Below are 12784 nucleotides of genomic sequence, written 5' to 3' on the forward strand. Positions count from 1 at the left end.
CAGGTGACTTTCAGAATCTGAAATAAAGCTGGCAAACTTGTTCACAGATTTCCACTTTGAATTTATTTGAACACGCAGAAATCAAGGAAATGATTTCCAACACGTCACTAGTTGGCTGTAAATATGACTAATAAATAAATACCTGACCCCCAATTGTTGCCTGATACTGCCCTGCATTTGAGTAAACAGTGCATTTCCTCTGCTCCAATAGGCACCATGCCTCAATAAATCTGCTTCATTTGGACAAAAATAAGCACCACACTTCAAATACACTTTTCTCAACACTGCACCACAGATTATTTATGTTAGCTTATCTGTGGCATTTTGCATTATTCGTTAGCATTAAGCTAAACGGACTTTATTAACCCAAAGCTATGTGGTTGTTGTCGATGCGCATTCTATTTCAATGTTTAGTATAAGAGTAAGTTTCACTTGGGAGGTGTAAAAAAAAACAGCTTGGACTCTTTTTGAAGAATAGTTGTACTAACTGCCAAATTGATGAAATCTGGGGAAACTCGCAACTCGAGTCACTCGTATCTCAAAGCAACACTGCATTCAAAATATTTTCAGTATGTTGACGAGGGAGACTAATAGAGAAAAAAGAGCTCCACAAATGTGGCGACAGGTGATTTTGTGTGAAACAGTGCTGATAAGCACTAATGAAAGGTGTTCTGCCGCCATGTTAACAGGCGCCTATTTTACCTTCTCCTTTGATCCGCCGTCTTTCCGCAGCTATTCATCTTGCACCACCTGTGCACCCGCTCAATGGGCTGCTGTGTAACACGCCACAAAGAATCCCCCAGGTGTGTTTGTTGGGCATCCCACCTGCAGACACTCTTCACATTCTTTACCCCCTTTGGCCTCAAATCACCATTCCTCACATTATTACAGATAACACCAGTGTATTAGCGGTTCAGCTTTCGCAAATTCACCTTTTGTAACAAAATGAATAAATAAATAAATAAAAAATTGGGACCCAATTATTTGCTATTTGATGAAAAACACACATATTCAAATAAATAAATACATCGCAAATCGATGAAATTGGGAAAGCGGAATTGTTAAATAACATTTTCAACATTTTATTTACTATTACTATCTCGTGGTATCGTTATGTATGTTACTATTCATTATTTTTTCATAGCTTTTACAGAATATCGATGGATGGATTTGCTCGCATTTGTAGCAAACAATTTACCTCTCAGGCCATCAATTATGACATACCTACAAACTGCCAGCCGAGGGCAGCAGAGAGGCTGACATCGAGCCAAACAGGGCTTGGACAATGGGAGCGATTGTCACCAGAGAAGAAGAGAATGCTGCCTTCGCTTACAGTTGGATATTTTATGACTTCACCTTGTTTGTGAATAAAAAACGTGTAATTTAAAAAACTGTTATCATCTTTAAATCCCAAACGAATCGTGTTAATATTGTATATTGCTGTTTCAGTTTTTAAAACGTGTCGATGTAAATATTCAAAACATTAAACAGCTTTCCATTTGTGGAGTTTAAAAGAAAACTGTATTTTTCGAGAGTTTTTGAAGGCCGCAGTGAAAGGAAAGGAAAGGAAGGCACCCTGGCAACGCTGTCACCCAAAAAAAAATAACTAACAACGTTTCGCGTTTTTACAGTTTACACTCTTTGCGCGACTCGCATTTTTTTGCCAAATATGTATTTGAATATCATACTAAGTTACCAAATGTTGCGTTAGGTGCCATAAATGAGATTTTAACGCGTTCGAAATGGTGTTTTTCAACGAGCCTAGCTAGCCTAGCGTTAGCCTAGCCTAGCCTTTCTTCGTGGAGTGACGTTAGCATCGAGCTAAAGCTAAAGCGTCACCGATCGATTATGGCAATTGTGTCCGGCTCTTGCACCCGGGTCAACGGCTCCCGGAGCGGGCCCTCGGCGGCGGCAGCGGCGGCTCCCGTCCCGTCTCAGTCGTACGGCCAGTCGCAGCCCATGATAGCCGTGTGGGAATGGCAGGACGACCATGGCCACTGGCGGCCGTACAGCGGCCAGGTGAGCGCTTACATCGAGCGCTGCCTGTCCCCGCGGGGCCACCGCGGAGGCGCACCCGGCGCCACCACCATCTGCCTGGGACAGTCGGACCCCGGCCTGTCGCCCTATCTCATCGACGTGGCCACCCTCAAGCAGTTCAGACAGGACACTGGTGAGTGGTTGAAACATGTTGAAGTGTCACACACTCGTTACTTTTGGCTGCATTTGAAAGGCCCTGCTAAGTAGTTTAGCATGTTAGCATTACTGACGCGCTTGTTGTCATCGGAATGTTGACACAGCTGCTGCGCCAGATTAACCGGACAGACCAGGCAGAAAGTGATGTTTGTGTATTTGTTTGATAAGATATCAAGGTTGTTGACACGTAACTGTCTACGCTTGGACAGTTTTCGTAAAAAAATAAAAAATAAAATAAAAATCGATCATTTCACGTACAAACTTAATGGCAGGGAGAAACTACGGTGGCCGAACTGCACGAAGAAAAAACCCGATAAGCAAATTTAACATTACATTGTTATTTAACAGAAATTATTTTCAATTACACATAGGAGTTGAATTTGTTTAGTATGCTCGTAACCTATTTTACTTTATCAAATCACCACTCCCCATTATAATGACCTGAAATGCTATTATTTGGGGTTTTATCATTATAATATAACGCACTCATGAAGTTAAAGGATGACATAGTCACTGAGGCTCTTTACTCTTTTCCCCCGAGTGGTAGCAGGTTGCACATTCAGTCAATAGCTGCTGTCGGCCACTCCTCACTTGAGCACATGTTGAAGGTTAATTGTCCATCCTGTCCTTTCTTCTGAGATGGTTGTTCGTCAGCATTAGCAAAGATATCACTGGCACTGTGCACAAAGCCATTAAAGTAAAACAATTACCTACAAGGAGTGCTGAAAAGCATGCTGGGAAGCGGATTCTTAGTAATAGTTGCAGCCATAAAACGAGAGCACTTTTTTTGGTACTTTTTAAGGTGTGGCTCTTATAAATTGATTCAGAGCATCTTTTTAGAGTGACTCTAACCACAGGGAGGACCAATCAAATATTTTATGGGTAATTAAAGCCATCAAGTGACATATCTTCAAGGTATCTAGGTATCTTTGAGGCGTGGCAGCAAGGCTAGTTGGTTAGCAGGGGTGACTTTTAATATTGTTTGTTTTCCAGGGAAGACCCGGTCGGTGCGGCGCTCCCTGTTCGCCCAGTCGTCGGGCCTGGGCAGCGGCGTGTACTGGGAGTGGGTCAACGACGAGGGCGGCTGGACGCCGTACGAGACGCGCACGTCCATCCTCCTAGAGCACAGCTACCAGGCCCGACAGGGCACGGCCGACCTGGGCCCGCACTGTTACAACTACATTGTGGACCTCACCTCCCTGGTCCAAGTAAACAAGTCGTCGGGCTTCAGGCGGCAGGTGCGGCGCCAGTGCAACCTGCCCTACCCGCTGGCCTCCTTCGGACCTCCGGCCATCCCCTCGGGGCCCTCGGCGCTCCCCATCGCCACCCTGCCTTCCTCCTCCTCTTCCTCCTCCACCTCTTCCACCTCCTCCGGGGGCCCGGCCTGCTCCTGCCAGCAGTGTCTTAGCCACGGGGCCACGGGTCCCATGCCCAGTCGATCTCGACACTCTTTCTCGTCAGGCAGCCTGAACCGGCCCACCCTGCCGGGGACGGGCAGGGTGGCGGCGGTGGCGGCAGCCCACCCGACCTCCGTCTACTCCCCATACCCGCGCAGGCCCCTCTCCGTCGGGGGGATGTCCTGGGGCACCCCCTGGCCTCCACCGCCTTCTGCTAGCCAGTTAGCCGCACCCCTTCTGAGCAGCTCTTCGAGTGCTAACGGCCTAAGGTTAGTATCTACTTATATTAATCGACGAGTAATCGATGATCAAATTAATTGACAACTGTTTTAATAATCGAGTAATCGTCTGGAGCCATTTTTTAATCTAAAATTGTCTAAATACTCTGATTTCAGCATATTGAGTAATTGTTCACTGATTTCCTTAATGAAACAAGACTGATTATCTTCTCTTTAATCAAAATAAGACATTTGCAAACGTCTGTTTTTAATCCCTATACAAATACGAAGTACAAAATAACCACCAATCACGGGTTAATAAACACTAATCAGGAGAAAAAATATTTTTGTAATACCCTTTAAAGGTGCATTGTGCCGTTTAAAAAGGTCGTGTTAAAGCTTTTTCTACATCATGCATGCTCCACCAATGCCCAGATAAGTACGAAGAGCCCTGACAGTTTTACTCTTGATTGCACCTATCAGCTTTTATCTTCCCTTTATAGTAGAGTGTGCGGACCCCACACTCCACAGTTTCTTTGGGGGGGGGGGGGGGGGGGGAGTTTTTCGTACCTCAAGTCATGTCTTCCTTTGTCAACTGTGGCTGTCGCTTTAAGATCGTGCACATACTCGCACGCGCACCATGAACGAGCCTGACACAGATGCTGCAGTTACGCTTTGGGCCAGAGGTGGTGGCAGTCTCGAGTAAAAAAAAAAGTGACAAACTGCACAAAGATTCTTTAATGCAAAATTAAAATTAAAACGATTAATCGATTGAATAATCGATAGATTAATTGACTCTAAAAGTATTCAATAGTGACAGCACTAGTAGAAAGTAATTTTTAAATCGTAAAGGCTGCGATTTTGGAAGAAGAAAAAAATATATATAGTAAAAGCCCAACTGCCCGCCAGGCCTATTAAGCACTGGGGGAAACACTGGACTGTCTAGATAGGTTAATTTTGATGTAAGCAAGGACATCAAATAAATGCTCAAAATCGAATTGCTTTAGCGTTTCGATTTCCATTCGTAATTCAGAGCACTCTTTCAATATCCAATCATTTGATATCCAATCAATATGTTGAATTGTCTGATCTGTACTCATGTGCACTTCCTGCTCCTCAGCGGGCAAAAGCTGCTGTGCTTTAATGAGGAGTCATTAACATGCTTGTCACTTACGCGGTCGCCCTCCTCACAAGAAAGCTAAATTCCTCTTTATTATCACGGCTGACACGTTTCCTGCTATTCTGCCAAGTGATCAATTATTTGTTATTTCACACGGTGGTGGTGATCGAGTAGGAAAAGAGCAGGAAGCACACACTTGTTTTAAGATTAATGACCAAGTGTGTTTTTTCCTCCCCCTCCCCTCTGCCAGCGTTCCCTCTATCCCCGTTCAGCTCAACGGATCCACCAGCGTCAGCTCGGCCCTGGCAGGTAAAACCCTCAAAACGCTTCCTTCCTGACTACACGGATTAGCTCCGCCCACTTTGCGCACTGCTTTTCTTTTTTTTCTTTTATTTCTCGGGTGATTTATAATCTGGTTTTGATGGTTTATGTACGTCTGTTCTCTCTCTGCTTTGGTCTTGTCAAGACCCTCCTAACACCCCATCTTAACAAATAGAATCAGGAGCCACTTTATTCATTAACTCTTTGACTGCCAGACGTTTTCAGAAAAGGGATGCCGTCAGTGCCAGCCGATTTAAGCATTTTGACTGATCTTTCAAGGTCCACAGAAAATGTTCTGTTTGGACTATGGAAACACACGTACTACCAAATGAAAGATTGGACTTTCATCTTTCATCAGAAAAAAAAGTTTGTTTCTACCTTATTCCGTTCTTTAGTAATCAACAATAGAAAATGGTTAGTTTGACCCAATTTCGCCTGTTTTGGACCAAAATACGGAGAAATCAAGCTTTTAGTGAAACGATATTATTTCATGCATTCTAGTGAATTTGACACTTCTTTTTGTCCATGAATGATGCCACAAACACCTAAATAGTGCTTTACTTCTATAAAACACTACCACCAAGAATGAAAAAGTGTTTTTTGATAGCAAAATACGTTTATTTACATTCAACAGTGTAACAATTTGACAACAATTTGGCAAACTATTTACAAATGTGTGCAACTGTGGTGCTATTTACAAATATGTGGATGTTTCAACGACAGTTTTTCTTTTTGTAACACTCTCCTGCGTGCAAGGAGACGCAACAGCATTTGCACAACAGATTGCCTCTTCGCGTGCTCCACTTTCTTGCAGGCCGTTTTTTTCCGGGGAATAGCAAGTATATACTGCAGTGTGTGTTGCCATCAAGTCTAATATCAGGATCATGCTACGGTTACGTTACGTCTCGCTTCCTCGTGTCCTTCAGTTGCTATACCGGGTGGTAGGAGATGTTCTGATCCATTTTATCCACTCCATTCATGGTGGCATCGTAGTCCAGAAACAGTGTCTTCTCCGTGATCAGACTGTACCCGCTCCTCCGATGAATATGCATTGGACTCGGGGTACTCTTCATTGTCCGATCGAATGTCCGCTTGTGCAGCTCCGGCCTTAGCAGCGCTAGCCGCGCTTAGCCGGTGAGGCTTACTACGTGATCATAAACAGTCGCGTCAAGGCTTCCAACTTTGGCGTCAAGCTCGGAGTCATCATCATCATCATCATCAATCTGCATTGGTCGATGCCAACTCTCCATCGTCCGATTGTGTAGAAGTACCCGGCCGGCTATTGTGCGCGTTTTCCGGCCTTAGCAGCGCTAGCCGCGCTTAGCCGGTGAGGCTTACTACGTGTCATAGCAGTCGCGTCAAGGCTTCCAACTTTGGCGTCAAGCTCGGAGTCATCATCATCGTCGACATCAATGCGCTTTTTAGTATTGATTGATGCTTTCCGTCTTTGAAAAAAATGCTCAAGCGTGAGCTGCTTGCAACCGGTTGCTTGGTCAAGCCATTGTGGCTTGACCAGGCCATTGTCTCCTCAACACTCTAGCTCCGCCTCACGTCTTCTACTGACGCCCACGGTGGGCGGCCCATCCAACCTTGTGCAAAGAGAGTCATCGCTGCCCTCTAGGGGCCAAAACGAGTCTTTTACTAATCAGATCTGCCTGATACTTTCAGCACAGCTGCCCAAGGCTTTCCTGCACCCGTTTTCGGAAAAAAAAAAAAAAAAACGTCCTCGGCGCCCTTCCCTAGGTTTATGCTAAACGTTTTATAACGTTTATGGCAGTCAAAGAGTTAAGTAAGCATAGAAAGAATTAAAAAAATACTTTGTATATGCATGTATTATTTACTTAAAGTATTAAAGTATATTGCTGTATATTTCTATAAACTAAAATGAACATAAATTAAATATTTAGTAACACTTAAAAATACATGTACACATTTGAAAATGTATGTTAAATAGTAGAAAAATGAAAAACAAGAAAATGTATCTGGTAGTTATCCATGTAAAAGAAAAATGTGTATGCATATTTTGACATTTAATCACCAACAATCTATTTTGGATTTGGAGAAAGGCATTTTTCATTGCGGCATTACACGAGTCGCAGCTCTCGCATACGTTTTTATTTTTGAATTTGTTCCTTTCTGCTCCTGCACCTCACCTGCTTTGCCCCACCTCGCCTTGACCCCGCCCCCTGCCCCGCTCCAGGCATGGCCTCCATTTTGATGTCAGCGGTCGGACTGGGCGTGCACTTCACCACCACCGCCCCCCTCTCGCAGCCTCCTCCTCCGCCACCGCCGCATCAGCATCTGCCGCCCCAACAATTCTCGCTCCCGCCGCCGCTGCCGCCTGCCGTCCAGTTCCCCCCCGCCAGCCGGCTCGGCAAGCCCCCCGGCGGTAGCAGCAGCAGCAGCAGCAGCAGCGGCGGTTCAGTTAAGAGAGCCAAGCGGCAGCACAGGAGAGGTAGCTAACCACGCCGCTCGCTCGCTCGCCCGCCCGCCTGAACGCCCGCCCGCCCTTGGAGGAGCATCTCGTCATCTTTCCTTCTCCTGTCCCCACATTTTGTCTTGTGCTTCTGCTCACCCGTCATCCATCCATCCATTTTCCGTAGTGGTACCTCAAAGAGGTGAGGGGTCTGACTTGTAACTTTCAAGTCCAAACATTCCGATTTTTCTGTATATCCGATGCCAGGTGGGAGAAAGTCGAAGAGTTTGCCTCAAAGCACTCCACTCAAAGGGTACGTAAGGGAGAATGGCCATAGTTTGGAAATCAATTGACACCCACGTCACTCACCAGGCCAGGCCCCGCCTTGTACACTCACTCACATATCCCTGTTGTGTTGAAAGCACGTCGTCGTCATCAAGTCATCCGTTCTTTTCATCGCTTTCTCCTCATTTCCCATCATTGATTGTCTTGTCCATGCTACCCGCTAACTCGTTTTTGCTTGCTGGACGAAATCACGTCGGGGGGGGGTATTTGTAACGTTCCAGGATAAGATTCCAAAGGCCATGTTTCGTTTCAGCTTCCACTCAGAGAGCCGAGGAAGTGATCCGCCGTTACATGGAGGTGGTGCCCGGCGTCCCGGATGAGGTGGTGCCCGTCTGCGCGCATATTTCCGCATTTTTATCAACAGTCCCATTTTTGGTGTCTGACACCTTCCATCCCGACTCCCAGGATTGCATCATCTGCATGGATCAACTGTCCAATCCGTCCGGCTACGAGACGCAGCCGCCGCCACCGCCGGCGGCTGCGGCGGAGGAGGGCGGCCAGGGCATTTTGCCGGACGCTGTGGGGAAGTTCGTCAAATGCGGCCACACGCTGCATATGCTCTGCATGCTGGCCATGTACAACAATGGCACCAAGGTACGAATGGGGGAAATGTCTGTCATGCTAAAGTGGTTCACAATCATAGTACATTTGATTGTTAGGAGCATAGATGGGCAATATTTTATTCATTTTTATTAAACTTAGATCATGTAAAATTATAACTATTGGGTTGTTTTTTTAATTATTAAATATATATTATTTTTTTAAACGAACAGTTGATTCATTTGAATTATTATTTTTTGATAAAAGACTAGTCTATACTTTTATGGAAACCTTTGAGTCTAAGCATAAAAATATGAAAATATTTTTTTAATCAAATGTACTTTTTGAAATTATTTTCAGATTTTAACTTCATAAATCATTAGCATAAGAGCGTAACATTTTGATCTTCCTGTTACCAAATCAATAAAATAAAACTAAATGAATGTATTGTTTAAAAAAAAAAATTGGTGGGGGGGGGGGGCTTGATAAAAAAAAAAAAAATTGTTTGTTTTCCAAAAACATTCAAATACGACAAAGGCAATGATGTCATTTGGCTAACGTAATTGTTTTAACAAAAAAAACTATTACATTTTTTTTATCAGAACATACGGATATGTAAACAATTACTTTAGTTTCAAAGATTTCAGATGAAAGAATATACACAAAGATTTTAGATGAAAGAATATAACTGTAAAATGTTTTGAGTAAATAGACAATTATTTTGACTGTAATTGTTTATCAAGAATCGAATAATGAGTATAGTTTTAGAAAGATGATGAAAAAAAATCTAATTGATCAGAGTAAGTTATTGTGCGAAGAAATAAGTAGAGTTAATCCTGTAAAAGCGATTTGGATGAATTAGGTATAACATAAAAAAAACAATTGAATTATGGCTTTAAAAACAAAAAAGCTGTTAAATGGAGTCTCCATGTATTTCCGTAACTCTTAAGTGGTTTACGTCGAAAGAGCATTCGATTGAATAGTCGCTCTCATTTTATCCGGTTTGCATTGATCAGTTTGAAAGCGAACGGACGCGGCTTTTATCTCCCCAGGACGGCAGCCTTCAGTGCCCTTCTTGTAAGACCATCTACGGCGAAAAGACGGGCACGCAGCCAAAAGGCAAGATGGAGATTTACAGCATCCCCCAAGCGCTGCCGGGTCACCCGGACTGCGGCACCATCCAGATCATTTACAGCATCCCGCCCGGAATACAGGTGGGCCACGCCCGTCGCCAGACATGTCCTCATAAGAAGCGCAACTGCTGATCATGGCTACTTTTGTCCTGGCGCCGCAGGGTCCCGAGCATCCCAACCCGGGACAGCCCTTCACCTGCCGGGGATTCCCGCGCTTCTGCTTCTTGCCCGACAGCAACAAAGGCAGGAAGGTAATATAGTGAAAACACCTGCTAGCTTAATGCTAAAGTAACACAAATGGTGCAGCAAAGTATTTCACATTTCAAAGGGAATTAAAACTGCAAATATTCCTCAACTTTCCATGGAAATTATGGGAAATAACTGGGAATTGTGGTTGAATTGAAAAGGAGCCAAGTCAATCAAAATTCATGAAATGTGGTTGTTGTAAGGAGTATGCAAAAATCCCCAACAACATAACCAACTCAAAACGCTACTAAGTGAATGTAACCTGTTTTCTCTTTCTACCAAACCAACAAGAGCCACAACAATGTGCCCTTTCGCGGACATAAAAGGTTAGTTGACTTAGGCCCTGTTCACACGGAAGAAGAAGAAGAAGAAGAAGAATCTTGTACACACAGAAACGTTTCAAGACATGCCAGCTGAGGATGTTTAATGGCTGTAATGTATATGCCCAGTCTGGAGTGGCGCTGTAGCGCAGCCACAGGGAGTTAACGGAAAGCGTAGAAGAAGAATCAGTAAAGAGGACAACCGCTGATCTGGATAGCCGATAGGCTAAGATTTTTGAAGCCGTGAGGCCGCCATATTTCTCCTCCCAAAGAAAAGTTTCTCTGCATACAATCCTATACATTTACAGTATCGAAATTGAAGATCATTTGAGACGGTGTTTAGTAGAAACGGAATGCTTTATGATGTTTTAAATTTATTAAACATAAACAAGAGGACTTCAGACATTTTACTTGCCTTAAATACAGGTATAAATTATATGCTTAATGATGTTTACAGGAGGAAACTTATATTTTTATTAAAGAATTATAACTAATTCAACACAAAATGACTCCGCCAAATCTAATATTGGGGTCTAAGGAACTGAGTGATAAAAGAAAACGGGGGTCTTCAAAGCAGCATATACCGTTACCATACTTGTTCATTTTCTTTTTTTCCTTTTTGTTTTACTTTACCCTATACTGAGACTCCTACGAGCTGTATATGTCTAATCTGTACGTATATGGATCGTTTATACACTAGTCTGCTCGCAAGATGGGAGGAGTAAGATGGCTGCCCTGTCGCTTCAACGGCTTACACGGGCGTGTATGGGCTATTGGCTATCCAGTAGTATATACAGATCAGTGAGACGAACACAGGATAATTGACAATAGCGGGTGATTGAAGTACAACATCATCACGCAAAATATTTTTCTGTAAAAGCATAAGCAAGCTAAAGAGATTGCGCAAAACGACGACACAACGACCCGCCATTGTTGTCGGCAGACTGGCGGTTCGCGCGCAGTCACGTGAAAATTGGAGCATACGTCATCAAACTGGAGGAGTATCCCGCGTATGGGATCCACATTGGAACATACGGTGCGCGTTTGGAAAATTTTCCACTCTGGAGCCCGGTTCCAAAAGTGATCGGTTTCAAGCCGCATTGTGGACGAACTGCCAAAATGGTAAGCAACTTGTGCGGATACATTGAAACGGGCTTTCGTGTTGACGGGGCCTTAGATATATATTTTTTAGCAGATTGGGTATTACGTCATGAACCGGTCCTTTACAGAAAGAAAGTTGAGGCCCATTTTAACAAGTGCTGACTTGAACATAAAATATTGGCCACCAGGTGGCACAGTTGCTCATTTTAAAATGATATTCAAGCAAAAATATTGGCTCTAATAGTACCACTAAATATTTAAGTTCCCTATTAAAAGTTGTTCTATAATTTTGTAAAGTCCTCGTTTGTTTGATAATTAATATGAAAGTTTCCAGATTTGTGCAACCTGGTCAAACGTCTCCTAAGGGTTTGTTTACTTTTGTCGCCATCACAAAACGCTTCAGCTTTTGCCCGCCAGGAACAACTTCTGACATCACGCTGAATTGACAATTCCCATCTCCTCCATTTTGTTCGTGCGTCCGAAGGTTCTGGAGCTGCTGAAGGTGGCGTGGATGCGCCGCCTCATCTTCACGGTGGGCACGTCCAGCACCACCGGGGAGCCCGACACGGTGGTGTGGAACGGCATCCACCACAAGACGGAGATGATGTCCAACCTGTCGGGTCACGGCTTCCCGGACCCCAACTACCTGGACAACGTCCTGTCGGAGCTGGCCTCTCAGGGCGTGACAGAGGACTGCCTCAAGGGCCTCGGATGCAGCTGCTAAGTCACTGGCTGACAAAAAAAAAAAAGTTCAGATCAGATGGAATGGAACCTATTTTACACCGGGCCGCGGTATAAACGCCACCATACAGGCACTGGAATCGGGGAGAAGAACCCGACAATTTTTCCGCCTTCTGAAATTAGATCAGAGCCGTAGCAAAGGCTGGAATTGCAAAGTGAGCACAGTCGCGGTGATGTCCCGCCTTCTGGTACGGTTCTGATGCAGTTCCTGATTCTGGAAAATTCCCTTTTTTGTATATTCTTCGTTTTGAACTTCATTCACATTGTCTCCACAACCCTCTTGTCCTGCTCGGTTGCCGTGACGACACCGGCACTTCAAATCTCATTAAGCACTTTAGTTGTGGCGGCGCAGAAAACTGCGATTAAAAAAAAAAAAAAAATAGATGAAAAAAATCTAGGGGGTGGGTGTTATGCAATTGAAAGCGTAGCAAAGCAACGCCACATTAGCCTACTTAGGAAGAGAAAAGAAAAATGTTTAAAATTAATTTTAAACATTCTAACACTTGTACTTAAGTTAGCATTTTAATTGAATCCTGCACCGTTTTCACCAACTCTCAGCTTGTCAGCTACCGAATCGGGCGGCCATTTGGCGTACGTTCTCTTGGTTGGTGTTGTAGCCGAATCCTGCACGGCTTGACTGCCAATATGAAGACAAAAGTCAAGAAGGCGCTCCAACGGTGACAATCAAGGCCT

The 12784-nt window shown here is 44.2% G+C and overlaps 1 protein-coding gene across 2 annotated transcripts; it reads left to right on the forward strand.

Annotated features, from left to right (window-relative positions):
- The first annotated feature begins 1531 nt into the window (after positions 1–1531).
- Positions 1532–12565, forward strand: dtx2 (deltex 2, E3 ubiquitin ligase). Of its 2 annotated transcripts, XM_086098154.1 has the most exons (9): positions 1532–2170; positions 3187–3859; positions 5179–5237; positions 7450–7704; positions 8264–8331; positions 8416–8604; positions 9603–9764; positions 9845–9934; positions 11835–12565. In XM_086098154.1, exons 1-9 carry the CDS (start codon positions 1849–1851, stop codon positions 12072–12074), a joined length of 2058 nt encoding a protein of 685 aa, XP_085954280.1. In that variant the 5' UTR covers positions 1532–1848; the 3' UTR covers positions 12075–12565. The 2 variants fall into 2 exon arrangements, with proteins under 2 accessions (XP_085954280.1, XP_085954281.1); XM_086098155.1 differs by lacking the exon at positions 7450–7704.
- Positions 12566–12784: the final 219 nt, after the last annotated feature.

Source organism: Leptonotus elevatus, chromosome 16 (genome assembly GCF_054856555.1).
Source record: "Leptonotus elevatus isolate MCC_2025b chromosome 16, RoL_Lele_1.0, whole genome shotgun sequence".
Taxonomy (NCBI): Eukaryota; Metazoa; Chordata; class Actinopteri; order Syngnathiformes; family Syngnathidae; genus Leptonotus; species Leptonotus elevatus.

Bases quoted from the DNA above. Each gene is read 5' to 3' on its own strand.
- dtx2 (XM_086098154.1), top strand. From the start codon at position 1,849: ATGGCAATTGTGTCCGGCTCTTGCACCCGGGTCAACGGCTCCCGGAGC. The intron at 8,332-8,415 runs GTGGTGCCCGTC...CCCGACTCCCAG, and splicing joins TGCCCGGCGTCCCGGATGAG to GATTGCATCATCTGCATGGA. The intron at 8,605-9,602 runs GTACGAATGGGG...TTATCTCCCCAG, and splicing joins TGTACAACAATGGCACCAAG to GACGGCAGCCTTCAGTGCCC.